At 32.2% G+C, this 24,668-nt stretch overlaps 1 protein-coding gene across 1 annotated transcript in view; it reads right to left on the bottom strand.

Annotated features, from left to right (window-relative positions):
• The window catches only part of LOC119610420 (homeobox protein 5-like), a gene marked incomplete at its 5' end in the record, with an annotated part of 114,260 nt that overhangs the window by 44,221 nt on the left and 45,371 nt on the right, over positions 1–24,668 (bottom strand). The window contains 9 exons of the mRNA XM_037965605.1: positions 9,410–9,463; positions 9,533–9,700; positions 9,764–9,875; positions 11,641–11,827; positions 11,897–12,719; positions 12,785–12,875; positions 17,673–18,926; positions 22,543–22,716; positions 22,784–22,920. Of these exons, the coding sequence (XP_037821533.1) occupies positions 9,410–9,463; positions 9,533–9,700; positions 9,764–9,875; positions 11,641–11,827; positions 11,897–12,719; positions 12,785–12,875; positions 17,673–18,926; positions 22,543–22,716; positions 22,784–22,920 (3,000 nt within the window). The remainder of the gene's footprint in view (positions 1–9,409; positions 9,464–9,532; positions 9,701–9,763; positions 9,876–11,640; positions 11,828–11,896; positions 12,720–12,784; positions 12,876–17,672; positions 18,927–22,542; positions 22,717–22,783; positions 22,921–24,668) is intronic.

Genomic DNA, 24,668 nt, shown 5'->3' with positions numbered 1-24,668 from the left:
TCTAGTCTATAGTCTAGTCTATAGTCTAGTCTATAGTCTAGTCTATAGTCTAGTCTATAGTCTAGTCTATAGTCTAGTCTATAGTCTAGTCTATAGTCTAGTCTATAGTCTAGTCTATAGTCTAGTCTATAGTCTAGTCTATAGTCTAGTCTATAGTCTAGTCTATAGTCTAGTCTATAGTCTAGTCTATAGTCTAGTCTATAGTCTAGTCTATAGTCTAGTCTATAGTCTAGTCTATAGTCTAGTCTATAGTCTAGTCTATAGTCTAGTCTATAGTCTAGTCTATAGTCTAGTCTATAGTCTAGTCTATAGTCTAGTCTATAGTCTAGTCTATAGTCTAGTCTATAGTCTAGTCTATAGTCTAGTCTATAGTCTAGTCTATAGTCTAGTCTATAGTCTAGTCTATAGTCTAGTCTATAGTCTAGTCTATAGTCTAGTCTATAGTCTAGTCTATAGTCTAGTCTATAGTCTAGTCTATAGTCTAGTCTATAGTCTAGTCTATAGTCTAGTCTATAGTCTAGTCTATAGTCTAGTCTATAGTCTAGTCTATAGTCTAGTCTATAGTCTAGTCTATAGTCTAGTCTATAGTCTAGTCTATAGTCTAGTCTATAGTCTAGTCTATAGTCTAGTCTATAGTCTAGTCTATAGTCTAGTCTATAGTCTAGTCTATAGTCTAGTCTATAGTCTAGTCTATAGTCTAGTCTATAGTCTAGTCTATAGTCTAGTCTATAGTCTAGTCTATAGTCTAGTCTATAGTCTAGTCTATAGTCTAGTCTATAGTCTAGTCTATAGTCTAGTCTATAGTCTAGTCTATAGTCTAGTCTATAGTCTAGTCTATAGTCTAGTCTATAGTCTAGTCTATAGTCTAGTCTATAGTCTAGTCTATAGTCTAGTCTATAGTCTAGTCTATAGTCTAGTCTATAGTCTAGTCTATAGTCTATAGTCTAGTCTATAGTCTAGTCTATAGTCTAGTCTATAGTCTAGTCTATAGTCTAGTCTATAGTCTAGTCTATAGTCTAGTCTATAGTCTAGTCTATAGTCTAGTCTATAGTCTGGTCTATAGTCTGGTCTATAGTCTAGTCTATAGCCTAGTCTATAGTCTAGTCTATAGTCTAGTCTATAGTCTAGTCTATAGTCTATTCTATAGTCTAGTCTATAGTCTAGCCTATAGTCTAGTCTATAGTCTAGTCTATAGTCTAGTCTATATTCTAGTCTATAGTCTAGTCTATAGTCTAGTCTATATTCTAGTCTATAGTCTAGTCTATAGTCTAGACTAGACTAGACTATAGACTACAAGACTATAGTCTAGTCTATAGTCTAGTCTATAGTCTAGTCTATAGTCTAGTCTATAGTCTAGTCTATAGTCTAGTCTATAGTCTAGTCTATAGTCTAGTCTATAGTCTAGTCTATAGTCTAGTCTATAGTCTAGTCTATAGTCTAGTCTATAGTCTAGTCTATAGTCTAGTCTATAGTCTAGTCTATAGTCTAGTCTATAGTCTAGTCTATAGTCTAGTCTATAGTCTAGTCTATAGTCTAGTCTATAGTCTAGTCTATAGTCTAGTCTATAGTCTAGTCTATAGTCTAGTCTATAGTCTAGTCTATAGTCTAGTCTATAGTCTAGTCTATAGTCTAGTCTATAGTCTAGTCTATAGTCTAGTCTATAGTCTAGTCTATAGTCTAGTCTATAGTCTAGTCTATAGTCTAGTCTATAGTCTAGTCTATAGTCTAGTCTATAGTCTAGTCTATAGTCTAGTCTATAGTCTAGTCTATAGTCTAGTCTATAGTCTAGTCTATAGTCTAGTCTATAGTCTAGTCTATAGTCTAGTCTATAGTCTAGTCTATAGTCTAGTCTATAGTCTAGTCTATAGTCTAGTCTATAGTCTAGTCTATAGTCTAGTCTATAGTCTAGTCTATAGTCTAGTCTATAGTCTAGTCTATAGTCTAGTCTATAGTCTAGTCTATAGTCTAGTCTATAGTCTAGTCTATAGTCTAGTCTATAGTCTAGTCTATAGTCTAGTCTATAGTCTAGTCTATAGTCTAGTCTATAGTCTAGTCTATAGTCTAGTCTATAGTCTAGTCTATAGTCTAGTCTATAGTCTAGTCTATAGTCTAGTCTATAGTCTAGTCTATAGTCTAGTCTATAGTCTAGTCTATAGTCTAGTCTATAGTCTAGTCTATAGTCTAGTCTATAGTCTAGTCTATAGTCTCTAGTCTAGTCTAGTCTATAGTCTAGTCTATAGTCTAGTCTATAGTCTAGTCTATAGTCTAGTCTATAGTCTAGTCTATAGTCTAGTCTATAGTCTAGTCTATAGTCTAGTCTATAGTCTAGTCTATAGTCTAGTCTATAGTCTAGTCTATAGTCTAGTCTATAGTCTAGTCTATAGTCTAGTCTATAGTCTAGTCTATAGTCTAGTCTATAGTCTAGTCTATAGTCTAGTCTATAGTCTAGTCTATAGTCTAGTCTATAGTCTAGTCTATAGTCTAGTCTATAGTCTAGTCTATAGTCTAGTCTATAGTCTAGTCTATAGTCTAGTCTATAGTCTAGTCTATAGTCTAGTCTATAGTCTAGTCTATAGTCTAGTCTATAGTCTAGTCTATAGTCTAGTCTATAGTCTAGTCTATAGTCTAGTCTATAGTCTAGTCTATAGTCTAGTCTATAGTCTAGTCTATAGTCTAGTCTATAGTCTAGTCTATAGTCTAGTCTATAGTCTAGTCTATAGTCTAGTCTATAGTCTAGTCTATAGTCTAGTCTATAGTCTAGTCTAGTCTAGTCTATAGTCTAGTCTATAGTCTAGTCTATAGTCTAGTCTAGTCTAGTCTATAGTCTAGTCTATAGTCTAGTCTAGTCTATAGTCTAGTCTAGTCTATAGTCTAGTCTATAGTCTAGTCTAGTCTATAGTCTAGTCTAGTCTATAGTCTAGTCTATAGTCTAGTCTATAGTCTAGTCTATAGTCTAGTCTATAGTCTAGTCTATAGTCTAGTCTATAGTCTAGTCTATAGTCTAGTCTATAGTCTAGTCTATAGTCTAGTCTATAGTCTAGTCTATAGTCTAGTCTATAGTCTAGTCTATAGTCTAGTCTATAGTCTAGTCTGTAGTCTAGTCTATAGTCTAGACTATAGTCTAGTCTATTGTCTAGTCTATAGTCTAGTCTATAGTCTAGTCTATAGTCTAGTCTATAGTCTAGTCTATAGTCTAGTCTATAGTCTAGTCTAGTCTAGTCTAGACTATAGTCTAGTCTATAGTCTAGTCTATAGTCTAGACTATAGTCTAGTCTATAGTCTAGTCTAGTCTAGTCTATAGTCTAGTCTATAGTCTAGACTATAGTCTAGTCTATAGTCTAGTCTATAGTCTAGTCTATAGTTTAGTCTATAGTCTAATCTATAGTCTAGTCTATAGTCTAGTCTATAGTCTAGTCTATAGTCTAGTCTATAGTCTAGTCTATAGTCTGGTCTATAGTCTAGTCTATAGTCTAGTCTATAGTCTAGTCTATAGTCTAGTCTATAGTCTAGTCTATAGTCTAGTCTATAGTCTAGTCTATAGTCTAGTCTATAGTCTCGTCTATAGTCTAGTCTTAAGATACACAAATACAAATATCTTGAAGAAGTCTTAATTTCTAATCTTCACAAGTTTCGAAATGAGTTACTAAGTACTGTTCTACAATCAAGAGTTTCTTAATATAATTCCGATTAGGGGAGGACATGAGTAATACGCATGAAGTTTAAGTAGGGACTGGCTTCAAGGCGCTCAGAAGCATACTCTTTTAATAGCGAGCCATATAAGACAGTATTCTAATTTCATTTTTAAGTAGCAGTGATTCCAAAGTAATAGAATACAAATTTATTGGAATTCAATAATAAAATTCGAAATACGTCCATTCTTAACGACTTAATCAGACAGAGTTTCGATCCAATTTGTATTAATAAATTTCACGGCTTTCAAACTGATTCCAAATCAAAGTTCAACATTATTGGAAAGTTCTTACAAAAATCATAGTATTTATTAGAAGATGACCAAGTACTACGAACTAAGCATAACATCCCCTAAACAAAAGTAGGGTTAAATTCCCTACAAGCCAAGAAAATGTACTTCTGGGTTGTCAAGTTGAGTGTCAAATGACTGGAAAAGTGAAAAATGCTAAAAAACGTCCAAAAACCGACAACAACGAGACAAGTTAAAAAGTGTTAAAAAGGTTAATTTCAACAACAATTTAAAAAATGTTTTTAAAAAACAAACAATTTAAATGAACAAATTTGTCACGCTAAACAAATGCAAAGAATTAGAAGGAATGTGAAGAGAAAGGGAGTGTGTTAATGAGACAAAAACTTGAAATATTTAATATTTATGCAAAATAACATTATATTATTTATATTATATGATTAAAATATAATATATTTTGGTATTATTTAATAATAAATAAAAGATTTATTAAAAAAATAATCAAAAAAATAACAAGTTTTTTCATAAATTCTTATTATGCTTTTTGTTTTTATTTTTAACACTCAAACAAAAAAAGCCGGTAGGTATTTGTATTGTTGTTTTTTTGTTAGAAATGAGAGACAAAAGCACAAAACAAAAACAAAGTGCAAAAATTATAGAGAATAATTTCTAAAATATTATTTCACAAAAGAGTGGAAGAATGACTAAAATTGAAAAAAAGTTTAGTGATGAATATATTTAAGAGTACAATTTGAGTTAAATAAAAGCACTCAAGAGAACAATAATGTTTTGTTTACATATTAGTTAGAGGAAAAAGTAAATTTTTTGTCAAAACAGTTTACAATATTGTGTTCTTAATAGAATTTTCTTTAAAAAAATCTTCTCAAATCAGTTTTTTCTCTACAAAATTATATTCTTTAGAGAGTTTTCTTTACAAAATATCTTTCTCAACATTTTCTTCTTTAGAAAAATCTTCTTGATACAGTTTTCTTTAGAAACTTGTCTTCTCTAGTCTGTTTTTTATTATTGTCTACTGTAGATTGTTTTCTTCAGAAATAGTCGATTCTATAGTCTAGTCTATAGTCTAGTCTATAGCCTAGTCTATAGCCTATTCTATAGCCTAGTCTATAGTCTATAGCCTATTCTATAGCCTAGTCTATAGCCTAGTCTATAGCCCAACCTATAGTCTAGTCTACAGTCTAGTCTACAGTCTAGTCTATGGTCTAGTCTATAGTCTAGTCTATAGTCTAGTCTATAGTCTAGTCTATAGTCTAGTCTATAGTCTAGTCTATAGTCTAGTCTATAGTCTAGTCTATAGTCTAGTCTATAGTCTAGTCTATAGTCTAGTCTATAGTCTAGTCTATAGTCTAGTCTATAGTAGTCTATAGTCTAGTCTATAGTCTAGTCTATAGTCTAGTCTATAGTCTAGTCTATAGTCTAGTCTATAGTCTAGTCTATAGTCTAGTCTATAGTCTAGTCTATAGTCTAGTCTATAGTCTAGTCTATAGTCTAGTCTATAGTCTAGTCTATAGTCTAGTCTATAGTCTAGTCTATAGTCTAGTCTATAGTCTAGTCTATAGTCTAGTCTATAGTCTAGTCTATAGTCTAGTCTATAGTCTAGTCTATAGTCTAGTCTATAGTCTAGTCTATAGTCTAGTCTATAGTCTAGTCTATAGTCTAGTCTATAGTCTAGTCTATAGTCTAGTCTATAGTCTAGTCTATAGTCTAGTCTATAGTCTAGTCTATAGTCTAGTCTATAGTCTAGTCTATAGTCTAGTCTATAGTCTAGTCTATAGTCTAGTCTATAGTCTAGTCTATAGTCTAGTCTATAGTCTAGTCTATAGTCTAGTCTATAGTCTAGTCTATAGTCTAGTCTATAGTCTAGTCTATAGTCTAGTCTATAGTCTAGTCTATAGTCTAGTCTATAGTCTAGTCTATAGTCTAGTCTATAGTCTAGTCTATAGTAGTCTATAGTCTAGTCTATAGTCTAGTCTATAGTCTAGTCTATAGTCTAGTCTATAGTCTAGTATATAGTCTAGTCTATAGTCTAGTCTATAGTCTAGTCTATAGTCTAGTCTATAGTCTAGTCTATAGTTAGTCTAGTCTAGTCTATAGTCTAGTCTATAGTCTAGTCTATAGTCTAGTCTATAGTCTAGTCTATAGTCAAGTCTATAGTCTAGTCTATAGTCTAGTCTATAGTCTAGTCTATAGTCTAGTCTATAGTCTAGTCTATAGTCTAGTCTATAGTCTAGTCTATAGTCTAGTCTATAGTCTAGTCTATAGTCTAGTCTATAGTCTAGTCTATAGTCTAGTCTATAGTCTTCTATAGTCTAGTCTATAGTCTAGTCTATAGTCTAGTCTATAGTCTAGTCTCTAGTCTATAGTCTAGTCTATAGTCTAGTCTATAGTCAGTCATAGTCTAGTCTATAGTCTAGTCTATAGTCTAGTCTATAGTCTAGTCTATAGTCTAGTCTATAGTCTAGTATAGTATAGTCTAGTCTATAGTCTAGTCTATAGTCTAGTCTATAGTCTAGTCTATAGTCTAGTCTATAGTCTAGTCTATAGTCTAGTCTATAGTCTAGTCTATAGTCTAGTCTAGTCTATAGCCTAGTCTATAGCCTGGTCTATAGTCTAGTCTATAGTCTAGTCTATAGTCCAGTCTATAGTCTAGTCTATAGTCTAGTCTATAGCCTAGTCTATAGCCTAGTCTATAGTCTAGTCTATAGTCTAGTCTATAGTCTAGTCTATAGTCTAGTCTATAGTCTAGTCTATAGTCTAGTCTATAGTCTAGTCTATAGTCTAGTCTATAGTCTAGTCTATAGTCTAGTCTATAGTCTAGTCTATAGTCTAGTCTATAGTCTAGTCTATAGTCTAGTCTATAGTCTAGTCTATAGTCTAGTCTATAGTCTAGTCTATAGCCTAGTCTATAGTCTAGTCTATAGTCTAGTCTATAGTCTAGTCTATAGTCTAGTCTATAGTCTAGTCTATAGTCTAGTCTATAGTCTAGTCTATAGTCTAGTCTATAGTCTAGTCTATAGTCTAGTCTATAGTCTAGTCTATAGTCTAGTCTATAATCTAGTCTATAGTCTAGTCTATAGTCTAGTCTATAGTCTAGTCTATAGTCTAGTCTATAGTCTAGTCTATAGTCTAGTCTATAGTCTAGTCTATAGTCTAGTCTATAGTCTAGTCTATAGTCTAGTCTATAGTCTAGTCTATAGTCTAGTCTATAGTCTAGTCTATAGTCTAGTCTATAGTCTAGTCTATAGTCTAGTCTATAGTCTAGTCTATAGTCTAGTCTATAGTCTAATATATAGTCTAATATATAGTGTAATATATAGTCTATAGTCCTAATATACAGTCTAATATATAGTCTAGTCTATAGTCCTAGTATATAGTCTAGATTAAACGTGGTAAATTGTGCGCGGTTTAGCGTTTAGGTGTATTTATTTTCCTTGGAATATTATTTAAGTTGATATGGTTTAAGACGCCTTTAACGCCATGTTTTGGCAGCTTTATGTTAGTTCTAGATTTAATTAATATTAAAAACTATTTAAATATTTAGATTTTAAATATTATGATTTCTTTCAATTTGTTTACTCTTTTAAAATCTAACACATTTTACAGGTTGCCTTAATATTTCTGACATTTTCTTAATATAGTCCATGAAGAAAGTGTTTAGTTAGACTATTTTTCTTCGGCCTTTTCTTTTATTTTTCTTTTCTGAAGTATTGAAGTTAAATAGAAGTTTTTTCTTGTTTTTGTTTTCTTTCTTTTGGGCATTTAAAACTAATTGACCATTTAATCTGTAAATGTTTCCGCTCGCCCGCCTCCCTGCCTGCCTGTTGTTTGTAGCTGTTATTGACATACGTATGAAGAAATGAAATTATTATTTATTTTGTATTATTCTTGCCACAAAAATATATTTACGTGTGAAGTATAACACTTCTTATCAGTGGTAACTTGAGGCATTTAATTGAAGAACGTTTTGTTTGCAGGTTTTATACAAATAACATGCTGGAGATTACAGCAAAAAAAAGGATACTTATTTTTAGGCAAATATTCTTTGCCAAATAACATATAGAATAACAGATCGATTAGGAAATTATGTTATTAAAGGTTCTAAAAGAAAAATGTCTTAGAAAAGTACGTTCTTTAAAGAAAATTGTCTTCAATAAGTCTCTATTCTATAGAAAACTGTTTTGAGAATAGGTTTTTCTTAGACTGATGGACATCGTGTAATCGATAGGATTCAGAATATAAAGTATATAATAGGATCCGAAACAAACTTCAAAGGTATGTTCTCTTTCTCACTTTTTCCAAAGAAAATTTGTTTTAGCTGAAGATATTCCTCGTAGTTTTTAATAATTTTTAATGAATTCCAACTTTTGAACTCATTTAGCAAACTAGTTGATCACAGGTAACTGCCACAAACATAAATTTTTTTTGTTTTTTCCTTTTGAAATTCTATAAAATTTAACAAATCTTTAAGGGTTAGTAGATGGAAGTTGAAAAAAACCCCAAAAGCACAATACATTCACATTTTAATGTTACGTTTTGGTATCTCTCTCCAAGGATTTGAGTCCATAAATTGTATTTATTTTGTGTGCAAAAATTTCATTTCTTTGTCAGTTTAAATTTGTAGCTGTTTCATAACGAGTTGTTCTTTTTGTTTTGGGTTTAGGTTTATGTTATTGCAATTCAACCCTATTTGGTGGAATGGGAGGTTGTTAAAACTCTAGAGATACTTTTTTCGAAACATCTTTGTACATACTCTTAAATTACTTGCATTATCCTTGTTTCTTTTATATAGATACGTATTATACTCTTCCTTGTGCGAATTTAGTGGAAGTGCGTAAAATTTTATCTCTATAGTTATACATGTTGGTAGAAATTCTAATCCAGCAAACTTTATAAAATAAATATAGAAATTCTCTTGAGTTTGGGATTTTTTTTATACAATGCAGTATTCAATGCAATTTCTGCTTAAAGAAGAAAACAACAAAAAACGTTTTCCACTTTACGAAGACAATGACCCTCAATTTTAAAACGGAGACACAACGTTAAAGTTTTCTTTGCTGATGATGAAATTCTGGTGGCGTTATGTTGTTCTTGTAGTTTTGTTTGATTTTATGTTTTGCTTTATATCGAATAGTTTAAGGGTTTTTTCTTTAGTTAAGCTTTTAGAGGAGGATTTTTTTGTCATTTTGCAACACGAGTGGCAGTAAAAATGGTTTTACGATGTTTACCAAACGTTTGGTTTTAAAAGGATAATAAAATGTTCTTAATTTCAAAAATTAAATTTAAAGGTTCGCAAGACTTCAAAAGTATTGTCAACAAGTCTTGTACTTAAACAACAACTAAGCAAAAAATATAAAATTGTTTTTAAACTTTAACTACTTATTCAACAAACCACAATTTTTTTAAAAAATTTCTTATAAAAACTATATATAAAAACATAAAATTCTCACTTACCAATGGGAAAATCCATAGGATCAAAATCCTCCGGATCTTGACGTTGACGTTTATCTAAAACAATTAATTAAAAAACAAACATTCAATAATTTAAACAAATTAAAAAACACAACAATTACTCACCACCACTCATGTCTGACGATGTCTTGGGACGTATTTTACCCATAATTAATTTACTGATTTTATTATCATTATGTAAATCTTTATCTTTACGTTTGGCTTGCGGTAATGGGCCTGGACAATTTTCTTCTAATATTTTCGAACAGGGACGGTGAATATTTAATTTACAGTCTGTTATATTAAGCAAAAGAAATTAGTATATTTTTACTTTGTTTAAATTTAAGAAAAACTTACCTGTACAATGAAAACCTTGAGGACTGACACCCCATATTATTGTTTGACAATGATTACAGTGGGTCACTTCATAGTATTGTTGCAATACTAATGGATGACCACGTACAATCATCTAGAAAAAAAGGGAAAACAATTAATGAAAATTAGACATATATTTAATCATTAAATTTTAATTAATTAAATTTTAATGTAATTTATTGGTTACATAAATTTCAGATTAGTTGAAGAACTAGAAATGAACTAGATCTGAATTTGAACTAAATTTGAACTAGAACTGAACTAGAACTGAACTAGAACTGAACCAGAACGGAACTAGAACTGAACTAGAACTGAACTGAACTAGAACTGAACTAGAACTGAACTGAACTAGAACTAGAAACTGAACTAGAACTGAACTGAACTAGAACTGAACTAGAACTGAACTAGAGCTGAACTAGAACTGAACTAGAACTGAACTAGAACTGAACTAGAACTGAACTAGAACTAGAACTGAACTGGAACTGAACTAGAACTGAACTAGAACTGAACTAGAACTGAACTAGAACTGAACTAGAACTGAACTAGAACTGAACTAGAACTGAACTAGAACTGAACTAGAACTGAACTAGAACTGAACTAGAACTGAACTAGAACTGAACTAGAACTGAACTAGAACTGAACTAGAACTGAACTAGAACTGAACTAGAACTGAACTAGAACTGAACTAGAACTGAACTAGAACTGAACTAGAACTGAACTAGAACTGAACTAGAACTGAACTAGAACTGAACTAGAACTGAACTAGAACTGAACTAGAACTGAACTAGAACTGAACTAGAACTGAACTAGAACTGAACTAGAACTGAACTAGAACTGAACTAGAACTGAACTAGAACTGAACTAGAACTGAACTAGAACTGAACTAGAACTGAACTAGAACTGAACTAGAACTGAACTAGAACTGAACTAGAACTGAACTAGAACTGAACTAGAACTGAACTAGAACTGAACTAGAACTGAACTAGAACTGAACTAGAACTGAACTAGAACTGAACTAGAACTGAACTAGAACTGAACTAGAACTGAACTAGAACTGAACTAGAACTGAACTAGAACTGAACTAGAACTGAACTAGAACTGAACTAGAACTGAACTAGAACTGAACTAGAACTGAACTAGAACTGAACTAGAACTGAACTAGAACTGAACTAGAACAGAACTAGAACTGAACTAGAACTGAACTAGAACTGAACTAGAACTGAACTAGAACTGAACTAGAACTGAACTAGAACTGAACTAGAACTGAACTAGAACTGAACTAGAACTGAACTAGAACTGAACTAGAACTGAACTAGAACTGAACTAGAACTGAACTAGAACTGAACTAGAACTGAACTAGAACTGAACTAGAACTGAACTAGAACTGAACTAGAACTGAACTAGAACTGAACTAGAACTGAACTAGAACTGAACTAGAACTGAACTAGAACTGAACTAGAACTGAACTAGAACTGAACTAGAACTGAACTAGAACTGAACTAGAACTGAACTAGAACTGAACTAGAACTGAACTAGAACTGAACTAGAACTGAACTAGAACAGAACTAGAACTGAACTAGAACTGAACTAGAACTGAACTAGAACTGAACTAGAACTAGAACTGAACTAGAACTGAACTAGAACTGAACTAGAACTGAACTAGAACTGAACTAGAACTGAACTAGAACTGAACTAGAACTGAACTAGAACTGAACTAGAACTGAACTAGAACTGAACTAGAACTGAACTAGAACTGAACTAGAACTGAACTAGAACTGAACTAGAACTGAACTAGAAATGAACAAGAACAGAACTTAATATTACAAATATTTACTTTATTTCCTTTAGTAAATACTAACCTTTCCCTTTTTGCCCATTAAACGTGATTTGAAACTTTTTTCACGACTAACAAAATGATGAACACGATCGATAATACTATTCGGATGGGAACGTGTTATAAACGTACGATGTATGACAGTTGACAAAGCCGAACATAAAGCCAATTTCTTGGGATCCTCAGCCGGTAAATCTTTTTCATATTCGTCTCTGAAGAAAAAAGAAAATCAAATTAAAATGATAAAAATTCTTTTAAAGTAAAAAGTATTTGCTACTAACATTAAATATTGTAATTTCTTCATAAGAGTTTCCTCAAATATATGCTGTTCCTTTTGTTTATCACCCTTGGCTTCCATTAGCTGAGCATCGGTGGGACCATAGATGGTACCCAAACCAGCGGTTCTTTTCTGTTGAAATTCTCTTAGTTGTTCACATATAATATCACGGGCCTTTTTGCGACTTTTCCAAAATACTTTACGCAATATTTCCACTTTATCAAATTCATTTTGTAGCACAGCATCCACCTCACGGGCCAACGACTCATCTTGTCTATACCAGGCTAGAGGGGCACGAGGCACTAGGAAAGTAGAGTGTATTTCATAAACCCATTTACGCATATCTTTGGAGGTACCCTCTTTATAGAGAGCCGTTATAAGATAAAACAGTAGAGGAGCAGGTTCGGAATTCGAAAGTACATAATTTAAAAATACTGCCAAAAATGCTACATTCTCTGCTTCCAGCAATCTTTGTAAGGAATTAAAGGGACCATTTTCATCAATGAAAGGACCCTCTTGATCGGAGGCATCTTCATCTTCCATAGAAATGATTTCTTTTTGAGTGACACTTGTTTGAGCCGCCTGTATGCGACTGGAATGTGAGGTGGGCGGTGGTGAGATGGCTCCCGCCAAGGGTGTAAAATGATGTGATTCCACAAAAATGCCACTTGTCGATGCTGCTCCATGTTCATGCATACTATCCTCAGTGCCGGACATGCTGGCAGAGTGGGCATGTCGATAGGGTGGTGGAGGTGTGCCCGGTGGTGTTTCCTCGTCGTCTTTTTCGATTAGTTCCCAAGAACCAGAGTTCGTTTTTATTTGGCGTTCTAAAATAAAAGAAATTAAGAGTTAAAAAGTTGTGCTTTTTGATTTGACTTTCAATTTCACTTACCCGGATGTCTAGTATGCATATTATCGGGTGAAGATACCACACGTCTGTGTTTACTCATATGATTCAGATTGTGTGGTGTTTGTCCCAAAACCTAAAATAGTTTACAAGCAAAATAATATTAATATGATTTCTATTGAAAAGTTTTCCACAATTTTAAGAAATAATTTCTTTAAAACATGCAAACATACATAAATTTTAACTAAAACATGCAAATTGAACTTTTAAGTTTAAATTCCAATTTATTTTAAACAATTTCCATATTTACAAAAACTAAAACTAAGAAAAATAGTCAAAATTTTAAAGGGTCTACAGGGAATATTTACATATAGTTTTAGGTGCTTAATTCTAGAAAATTTCTATTAAATACAGCCGTGGTGATAAACTAATCGTATATATACACATCTATATAAACTAATTGCAACAGGAAGAGTTTCAGCAGGAGTTTCTTAGGTAATTTATATATAATACAAAGCTTTTCTAGTGATACCATTAAAGAATAGTTTGGGGATCAACTGAAAATTTTAATATAAATCTTTTTCTTAAAGTGGTGAATATTAAATAGAGAGGTGGGTTAGTAATAAAAGCATTAAGCAATTAGTAGGTGAAATATAAAAGAAATACTTAGAATATAAAAATTATTTAGCAAATTATAAGTTTTATTTTAAAAGTGTTTTTAAAACATTTATATAGATCTTTTGAACGTGAGAGTTGCCAATCAGTTTTTGAGCAATACAAAGAAGTCAATTATTTCTTAATATGATTTTCGAAAATGCTAAATGATGACATGATGTCTTGATGGTAAATTGATTATTAAAAAAATACATGAATGAAAATATGTAATATGTAATGATTCAGAATAATGGTTAAATCAATTCTAAAATTTTGTAATAGAATTCCAATTTACATTTAAAATATTTGTCTATAGTCAACGATTTGATTTGAAAATTTTTTGAGACCGTAAGGAAGGATCCAAAATCGCGAGATCTTTACATTAAAATTTCGAAAGCAGTGGTTCATTGAAAATCTATTCATTAGTCCATTGAATGTTCAATTGACAAGCATATCGACAATGTTATTGACTAGTATAATGACTTGTAAATTGACTAGTCTTTTAGTTTATTGACCACTCTATTGACTAGCCATTTGACTAGTCTGTTGATTAGCCTATTAAATAGACGATTGACTAGCCCATTGACTAGTTGATTAACTAGAATTTGTATGTACATTTGGCCAATTAAATCCAAGTTATAAGTGTCAAAACACAATCAGCAATCAATTTTTTGCAAAAATTGTTCATTTACAAAAGTATCTAATATTTGCAAAAACAGCTGTTTTATTGTTTATGTTTTTGACTGAAAAGTTGGCAATACTAACAAAATTATTTACTCTTAAATTCATTACATTCGTCGGTTAAAGTCCACTTAAATTTCGTGTCGAGTTTAATCTAACAGCAAGTTAAGCCTGCCCTCCCAAATGATAGGAATCTCCATCAGATATTGTACAAAAATGATCACATGTAAATATTGATTGCATTGGATTCCTGGCAAACATAACAACTTCTTGACTTGATCTTAAAGAGAATGCAAGTCAGCGTTTGGAAGTAGAACTGTTGAAAATGCCAAATATGGCCGTTGGTTCTATATATCTTGTCAGTCTATTGACTAGTCTTTTAACCAGATTTTAACTAGTTTATTGACTACTCCATATATTGAGTGGACTATTGACTAATGACTTGACTAGTGACTAGTCTACTGACTAGTATAACTAGTCTTCTGACAAATCTACTGACTAGTATAGCTAGGCTTCTGACAAGTCTAATCACAAAACTACTGACTAGGCTAATGAATAGTCTACTGACTAGTCTAATGACTAGTCTTTTGATTAGTCTATTGACTAGCCTACTGAATATTCTATTAACTAGCCTAATGACTAGTCTTTTGATTAGTCTATTGACTAGTCTTTTGATTTGTCTATTGACTAGTCTTTTGATTAGTCTATTAACTAGTCTATAGACTAATCTATTAACTACTCCAATGACTAGTTTCCTGACTAGTCTTATAACTAACTAAAATAGTCTATTGACTTGTCTTTTGACTAGTCTACTGAATAACCTACTGAATAACCTACTGAATGATTTCTACTGACTAGTCTTATTGACTATTCTATTGACCAATATTTTGATTAGTCTATTGACTAGACTTTTAATTAGTAATTCTTTTGACTAGCGTATTGTCAAGTCTTTTGACTGGACTTTTGACTAGTCTGTTGACTAGCCTTTTGATGAGTCTATTGAATAGTCTACTGATTAGTGAATTGAATAGTCTATTGACTGGTCTGTTGTCTAGTCTGCATTGACTAGGCGATTGATTGGTCTATTGCCAATTCTAATGTCTAGTCCATTGACTGGTCTATTGGGTAGTATTTTGACGAGCTTATAGAGTAGAAGATTGATTAGTCTATTAACTGGTTATTTGACTAATATTTTGATAGTCCATTGACTGGTTTGTTGATTAGTATAATTACTAGTCCATTGACTGCTCTATTGACTAAGTGATAAACTAGCTCAGTCTTTTGGCATATCTTTAGACTAGTCTAAAAAAAGTCTATTGCCAACCTATTACTAGTCCATTAAAGAGCCAAGGGACTATTCCACTGACTGTTCTGCTGACTAGACTTGTCTATTACTAAGTGCTTTGACTAATCTATTAACTAGATTATTAACTAGTTTAACGACGAGGCTATGCAACAGTATATTGACTAGTCTATAGTCTAGTTTATTGGCAATCTATTCACTAGTCCATTGAGTTATCTGTTGACTAATCTATTGGTTAGTCAATTGTCTATATGATTAACTGGTCTATAACCTGGTTTCTTACGGTTCAGGTTATTGATTAGTCTAATGACTTAATTGTCAATTGACAATTTTATGGATTAGTATACTGATTAGTCTATTAGTCAGAGTTAAAATTATCGCAATTTTTGAGAATTCTGGTACATTTTCGCTATCGTAATGTGTGTTTCGAAAGCTTATGCTATCACGTAATTCGTCCCAAAAACAAGTACTCTATATAGTCGTTTGGCATTTTCCATCTCTGCTTTCTAATATTCTTTTAAAAAAAATTACAGTAGTATTATTCATAGTGTGTTGAGTTATTTAATATTGTGGTGAATTTGCAACTTATTCGCCAAAAATACAAAAATGATAAAAATTAATTTAAAAAATATTGATAATTTGTTATAAAATAATAATATTTATAAAAAAAATTGTAAATAAATGTTAAAAAAGTGTTATTTTTGTTAGTGGTGAATTTCTTTTTTATTCAAAATACAATAATTTTGTTTAAATTTAGTAAATTTTCGTGTTAAATAAATGTTAGTAACAAAAACTATTTACAATGATTAAATTTAAATGTTAAAATGATTTCTGCCATTTTGGATTTTAAAACATCCACTAAAAAAATCAACTTTCCCAAAGAGGAAGGAAAAAAATACTTTGGTTAATGAAAAAAATAATAAAACAACAAAAAAAGCTACAACAAGGAGGGTTAAGTTTGAAGTTTTAACCGGTAAAAAAAACTTTCACCAACAATTCTAATGTCTAGTCCATTGACTGGTCTATTGGGTAGTATTTTGACGAGCTTATAGAGTAGAAGATTGATTAGTCTATTAACTGGTTATTTGACTAATATTTTGATAGTCCATTGACTGGTTTGTTGATTAGTATAATTACTAGTCCATTGACTGCTCTATTGACTAAGTGATAAACTAGCTCAGTCTTTTGGCATATCTTTAGACTAGTCTAAAAAAAGTCTATTGCCAACCTATTACTAGTCCATTAAAGAGCCAAGGGACTATTCCACTGACTGTTCTGCTGACTAGACTTGTCTATTACTAAGTGCTTTGACTAATCTATTAACTAGATTATTAACTAGTTTAACGACGAGGCTATGCAACAGTATATTGACTAGTCTATAGTCTAGTTTATTGGCAATCTATTCACTAGTCCATTGAGTTATCTGTTGACTAATCTATTGGTTAGTCAATTGTCTATATGATTAACTGGTCTATAACCTGGTTTTCTTACGGTTCAGGTTATTGATTAGTCTAATGACTTAATTGTCAATTGACAATTTTATGGATTAGTATACTGATTAGTCTATTAGTCAGAGTTAAAATTATCGCAATTTTTGAGAATTCTGGTACATTTTCGCTATCGTAATGTGTGTTTCGAAAGCTTATGCTATCACGTAATTCGTCCCAAAAACAAGTACTCTATATAGTCGTTTGGCATTTTCCATCTCTGCTTTCTAATATTCTTTTAAAAAAAATTACAGTAGTATTATTCATAGTGTGTTGAGTTATTTAATATTGTGGTGAATTTGCAACTTATTCGCCAAAAATACAAAAATGATAAAAATTAATTTAAAAAAATATTGATAATTTGTTATAAAATAATAATATTTATAAAAAAAATTGTAAATAAATGTTAAAAAAGTGTTATTTTTGTTAGTGGTGAATTTCTTTTTTATTCAAAATACAATAATTTTGTTTAAATTTAGTAAATTTTCGTGTTAAATAAATGTTAGTAACAAAAACTATTTACAATGATTAAATTTAAATGTTAAAATGATTTCTGCCATTTTGGATTTTAAAACATCCACTAAAAAAATCAACTTTCCCAAAGAGGAAGGAAAAAAATACTTTGGTTAATGAAAAAAATAATAAAACAACAAAAAAAGCTACAACAAGGAGGGTTAAGTTTGAAGTTTTAACCGGTAAAAAAAACTTTCACCAACAATAGTGTAATTTCAAAAAATAAAATAATTACAACCCAAGAAAACAGTTAAAAACCCCTACAACAAGAGACTGATTGATTGATTATACTTACACCCGCATTAGTAACACCCAGGCCACCACTACCACCAGCAACACCACCATGCAATTGTTGTTGTTGCTGCTGCTGTTGTTGCTGTTGATGCTGCTGCAATTGCTGTACAATATTGGGACGTTGAGAGAGTGGAAAAGCAGCAGCCATATTATCACGATGCACAGGAGTACAGGTGGATACTAGAGGATATTGCATAAGAGTATCTATACTATTCGGTGGTGGCCTTACATTAGTGTTCAAATTCTGTATACTGCCACGGTGACCAGCCAATTGAGATTCTTCTAACATGCCTGGTTGGCGGGGTGGTAGAGGTGGCGGTATTTCTTCTAATTCCGAGCCATCACCCATTTGATTGACAAAGTGCCCGGGAGCACCTTCCATTTGTAAAAACATTTGTGTAGACATTTTAGGATCGGAAAGAGCTTTTGTTTTCGTTTTGGAACGTTTAGATTTCTGACAATTCTGTACCACCACATTTTGGGGAGAATTGGTGCCAGAAGCCGAAGCTGGTTGTGGAGAATTGCGTAAAGGTGAAGCTGCTCCTCCGGCTACTATCACGGCATTAGCTGTATGATCCAAATCCGATATGGGTGAGAAGGTATGAGGAGGAGTTTGTATATTACCATTGTTGTTGCTGTTGTTACCACCTTCCAATTGCAGCTGTCGGGGTATATTGCGTTGCGGTAAAGGCGGTGGAATGTCTTCTTCTATTAAACTCTTCGATTGGGCAGCAAATTTATTTTTACTCTTTGAAGTCTTGGGTGTACCCTTGCCTTGTTGTTGCTGCTGTTGTTGCAACTGTTGCAATTGCTGTTGATGCAAATGAAACAGCTGTTGGGCCGAATTACGATGCTGCTGGGTCTGTAAAGGAGTATGTAGAGATTGTGACATATTGTACGAGGGAGTGGGTGAAGTTGTTGTCATCATATGACCCGTCGTCGAAGAAGTATGCAAGAAATCCGTTGTATTATTCAAAGGAGCTGTTATAAGATCTTTTTCGATTTTATTTCTACGACCACCCAACGATAGAGACGATAGCGAACGCGGTAAAAGTGATAGAAATGCTGGTGATGATGGTTGTGGCTGTGGTGTGGTGGCTTGACTGTGGAGTTGGTGACTGTGTTGTTGTTGTTGGTTGTGTGAGGAAGAGTGGAGTTGGTGATTGAGATGTGTGGAAGTAGTATTTTGTGATGAAGATGAAGATGTTTGATTTTTATTATTATTTGCCGTTGCTTTAACTGGCGGCGGTGCATCCTGTTGGTGGAAAATTAAGAAAATAATGCAAGAGTTTTTTTTTTGGTTTGGTTTCGCTTGTTTGGGTTTTGGTTTGATGGGTGATAGAGTTTATTCTCTTTTGGGAGGAAAGGAAAGTTTGTTTATAAACAAAAAAAACAATTTACAAAGTTTGAGAGGTAGAGTGATTAAAGGTAAATTGTGTATTGATTTGTTTTGCTTTTGCAAAATTTTTCAATTTTGTTGTTTGTGTTTAATTTGGTTAAAAATTGTTTTGTGTTATTTTTTTGTTGGAAAATGTTAAAATTTTGTTTTGCTGTTTGTTTTTTTTAATAATTTTGTTAAATGAGCATGAGCGCGGCCATTTGCTTTAGCGTCTGTTATATTATGATTATTTAAACGATCCTCTTAAAAACATTCTTTCTAACAAACTTAATTATAAAATTTTTTATAAAGTGTGTGTATAAAACAAAGTGTAAAAGGGAGTTTTCTTAAATAAAAACATTCCGAAAATAACTATTACATACATATTAACACCTCGTATTTGTTCACTTTTTCCCAACTTGACATAAAGTTGTCAAATGTTTGCTTTATTATTGCGATCATAATTGACATTATCAAGTTGAAAAAAACTAGTTAATTACGAGCTGTCAACTTTTGACCTTTTGCTATATTAAAAGGGGGACCAAATCTCTACTGAAAATAAAAATTATTTAAAGATAACTGTTCCCTAAACTAACGAGCTAACTAATTAAGGAAATTTTAATAACAATTATATATAAATGGGATTATTTTCAGGAGATTTGTTATATACATATAAATTATAAGTTTCCTGAAGAACCAGCACTCTAGGCTAAAAGTTACTAAGAAACAATATGACTACAGAAAGTTTTGATAGATCTGAATAAGACAATCAGACCTTCGATTTCATGGTATTTAAATCCTTTGCGACATTAGACTGTTAAAGTGGAAAAAATTCTTACTCCAACTATAGTCAGAGATCATCAAAATGAACTAAAATACTTAGCAACTGGAGCTTATGAAGAAACAGATGATCCTCCAAACATCTGATGAATTGACAGCTATATTAGGATCTAATAAGTGACGAAGAAATGTTCTTGCAAACATCTGAGGTGTCATCCACACTACGTCATCATACACTTGGAGACTCTTCAGATCATCAAAATGAACTAAAATACTTAGAAACTGGAGTTTATGAAGAAACATATGATAATTCAAACATCTGATGAATTGGAGTCTCCTCAGCTATATTAGGATCTAATAAGAGACGAAGAAATGTTCTTGCAAACATCTGAGGTGTCATCCGCACTACGTCATCATACAATTGGAGACTCTTTAGCTCATCAAAATGAACTAAAATACTTAGAAACTGGAGTTTATGAAGAAACATATGATTCTTCAAACATCTGATGAATTTGAGTCTCCTCAGCTATATTAGGATCTAATAAGAGACGAAGAAATGTTCATGCCAACATCTGAGGTGTCATCCACACTACGTCATCATACAATTGGAGACTCTTCAGCTGATAAAGGCCAGACAGGATCTAATGAAAGACGAAGAACCAATTTGTTCCTTCTGTTTCAATAACAACGGGAGATAAAAGCAATGTTAATGAATAGAAGGACAACATAAATCAAGATCTGGATGAAGGGGATAAATTCGATTGTGTCCTTGATTAGTCACACTGTGTTACCTAAAACTGATCACTCTAGACGACTTTCTGTCCATATTGGTTGAAGCAATCAATCTTTCAAATGTCGACCTTCTTGTGGAGTTTATAAAGAAGCAGATGTTCTTCCAAACATCTGAGGTGTCATCATGCATTATAGTCCAGAAAGGGTCTACTAAAAGTCGAAGAACCAATTTGTTCCTTTTGTTTCAATAACAACGGAAGATTAAAGAGATTTTACTGGATAGAAGGGACAACGTAAATCAGGATCGGGATAAATGGGTTAAATAAGATTAGAGACAGACGGCTTAAGAAAGCAGCCTGGATTGGTCACATTGTGTTGTCAAAAACCGATATCTCTAGACAATTAACCAATCAATCTTTCGAATATCGACCGTTCAGTAGAGTTTAAAAAGAAGCAGATGTTCTTCAAAATATCATCATAACTACGTCGTCATACAATTGGAGACTCCTCAGCTGATAAAGACCAGACAGAATCTATTAAAAGACGAAGAAGATATTTGTTCCTATTGTTTTAAAAACAAACTGGATCAATAATAACGGGATAAGTTAGATTATAAGCTAAGGAAGCCGACATAATTGGGTCCTTGTTTAGTCACACTGTCTTACCCAAACCTGTAACTTTGTCTATATATTAATTGAACCAATCAATCTATTAAATAACGACATTATAAAGATCCGCCAAAAAGATACAGATAAGACAGGACAAAGATAATACAGTGCATAGATAAGGCAGGACATAGATAAGGCGCAGAACACATATAAAGCAGGAGACAGACAGAGAAAGTGTTCGATCGTTTCCTTCCAAGACTTGAGTGTAGCCTTGCCCTGTTGCTGCTGCTGTTGTAATTGCTTTTGAAGCAAATGGAACAGTTGTTGGGCCGAACTACGATGTTGCTGAGTCTGTAAATATCCGCCAAAACGACACAGATAAGGCAGGGCACAGATAATACAGTGCATATATAAGGCAATACACAGATAAGGCAGAACACAGATAAAGCAGGAGACAGACAAAGAATGTGTTAGATCGTTTCATATAAAATATTTAAAGGAAGAAGCCTATTAAGTCTAATGTCCTCTGGACATTGTAAATTGATCCAATTGCTCCTTATAGCGGATCTTCAAAGATTTTGTTGTGTGTAAGCAGGAGAGTAGACGAGCAATATTCGACTATAGTTTGCCAAGATTCGATACAAATTAAGATCATTGGAGCAGCAAGTATTCATGGGAGATATAGTGTCTGAAAGGCAATCTTTCCCCTTCATATTTAAATGTTTAGGGAAAAGAAAAAGCGATCTTTGATCGCGAGTAGGTACAGACTATTATGGACCATGCTGCTGGTAATTTAAATCACATCCAACAGGCCAAATATATGACTGATCACTTCCAAATTCTGTTGAAGATCAGCTGGTTCTCTCATCAATTGTTTCTGAGAAACAACAATCTGGTCTATAGGGATATTAAGATATAGAAAATAGGACCGAATTAATAGCTAAACGTAAGTGCAAATCAATCCTTTTCAGCAAGTATTCTATAAACGAAAGAGGATTACCTTCTCGAGAGTGATTAACCTTTAAATTCTAAACTTTTGAACTAAGAAATTAGCAAACTATTAAATTAACTTCAAAAGAACCTAAAAAAACTTTACAAGAAGCAAGGCAGAAGAAGAGCTTTAAAGCCATTTTAATAGGGAACAAAGGAATAAATGAAAAACCAATATTTAAAAAGGAATACTAGCCAATTACACTAAATGTAAAACTTGAAACATTTAATAAAATTTTAATAAAAGTTATAACAAAAATTAATTAAACAACAAGATTTTTGTTTAAAAAAAGGGGAATTATAAAAACGTTAAGGGAATAAAACACGAAACAAAGGGACAAGGAAAAACACAATTTTTTTAATAAAAATAAAATAAATCTTACCTCAGCACCCACTTGGCGCAATTGTTCACGTAATTTCTTAATATTGGCCTCAGATAACTTATAACTAGGATTATTCGTATCACCCTTTAAACGTTCCAAATTTAGTTTTTCCTGTTCGAGCATTTTTTGGAGTGTCTGAATCTTATAAGTTTCCATTTCACGACGTTTAATGCTCTATAAGAGGTAAATAAGAAATTAAAATTAAATAAATAGAAATTTTAATAAAAATTTAACAACTCACATCCACAGGCTGGGGTCCAGTTATTGAGGCCGTACGATCTCTGCCCGAGAGTACCGGTGTTGAGGGTACTATACCCACCGAAGTGGGTCTTGCCAATTTTTGACTACGTTTTACCGCCAATTCAACAATTGTCGAGGCTGTAAAGAGTTTAAAATTAATTAGTTAATTATTGTTTTAAATTAATTAATTAGTTAATTATTGTTTTAAATTAATTAATTAATTATTGTCTAATTTGCACTTAGTTAAATTTTTATTAATTATTATTTTTTATTTAATTATTAAATTAAATGATAAAACCTATACATTTATTACAGAGTTGTCATGTATTTTTATTTTCCCCCCTTTTTTCCTTACCTTTCTCCCTTCAGTTATTATGTAGTATTGTCAATTGTTCCATCTGTCATTGTTGACAATTGAATTGATTTAATGTTAATTTGCGTGTATAAGCGTTATTATTTGTTACTACATGCCACACAATTACTGTGACAATTAAAATGACAACGTCAGCCGTACCTTGTAGTTGCACTAATTGTTTAAATAAACTTTCAATTGCAGTTGACAACTAAGTAGCTGGGGATCGTATTGTTTATCTTTATACGCTTCGATTCGTCAATATTGTTAAGGGAATCTTTTCCCAAACAGATAATGACTCTATTAGTCTAAAATCTGAATAATCAAGGTCGTTAAAATCGTATTCGGTCGTATATTAATAAAGATATTTCCAATATAGTATGAGTATACAACCTATTAATGGATTCCCAAATCGTTTAACAAATCTTAGTGTCTAAAAACGCCCTTTTAGTCTCAATTGATGTCCCATTCATTAGGGTTCTATAGTTGAAACGAAAAGTCGACTTTTCGACTTTTTTCATTTAGTTAAAAGACGACTATTCGACTTTTTGCATTTAATTAAAAGTAGACTTTTAGACTATAAATATTTTATAAATAGTCGACTTTTCGACATTTTTCGACTTTTCGACTTTTTTCGACTTTTTCCGACTTTTCGATTTTTTCGACTTTTTGACTATTTTCGACTTCTTTCGAATTTTTTCGACTTTTTCCGACTATTTTAGAGTTTTTGACTTTTTTTCCACTTTTTTAAAATACCCGACTATTTTTGACTTTTTTCTACAATTTTCGAGTTTTCGACTTTTTCCGACTTTTTTCGACTTATCGACTTTTTTCGACTTTCAGACTTTTTACGACTTTTCGACTTTTTTCGACTTTCTTCGACTTTTTTCGACTTTATTCGACTTTTTTCGACTTATCGACTTTCAGACTTTTCGACTTTTATTAACAAAGTCGACTTTTTTCACAGACGATAGTCGAGTTATCGACTTTTTTGGAACAAAATAGTCGACTTCGACTTTTCGACTTTTTTCGACAAAAAGTCGATTGTTCGATTATTCGAAAGTCGAGTTATAGAACCCTACCTTTCATAGACCCACGTTAATAGGAAACAAATCTGATTACAAAAGAAGATCTATTAAACAAACTGGGGATTTCAAGAGTAAAGTCAAAGCTATAAGATTTTAATCTCAACTGATTTGTCCTACATATTGGAATGGAAAATAGGACGGAATCTGTTGTTGATCGTGAGTGCAAATTAAGATTTTGAAGCAGCTCTGAAGATGGACCTATTCCAAGCCTCAGATTCTGAACCATGAAAAACACACCGAATGCATAAATGATCACATCCGAATTGTGGTGAAGATAAGATAAATTTCGCAGCAAGTTTTCTTGGAAGATACGGTATCTGAAAACGCCCATTTGAAAGACCCTTGTTGAAAGGAAAAAACCGGACCAAATAGAAGATCTTTTATTCTTCTTGGGAATTTCAAGAATACAGACATCAAGCTTATGGGTATGAAATTAGTTATGTGGA

The sequence above is a fragment of the Lucilia sericata genome, unplaced genomic scaffold (assembly GCF_015586225.1).
Source record: "Lucilia sericata isolate MDLA Ls3-8-SP2 unplaced genomic scaffold, ASM1558622v1 Contig001187F_arrow, whole genome shotgun sequence".
NCBI classification, from domain to species: domain Eukaryota; kingdom Metazoa; phylum Arthropoda; class Insecta; order Diptera; family Calliphoridae; genus Lucilia; species Lucilia sericata.
This window is presented reverse-complemented; position numbering and strand designations above follow the sequence as displayed.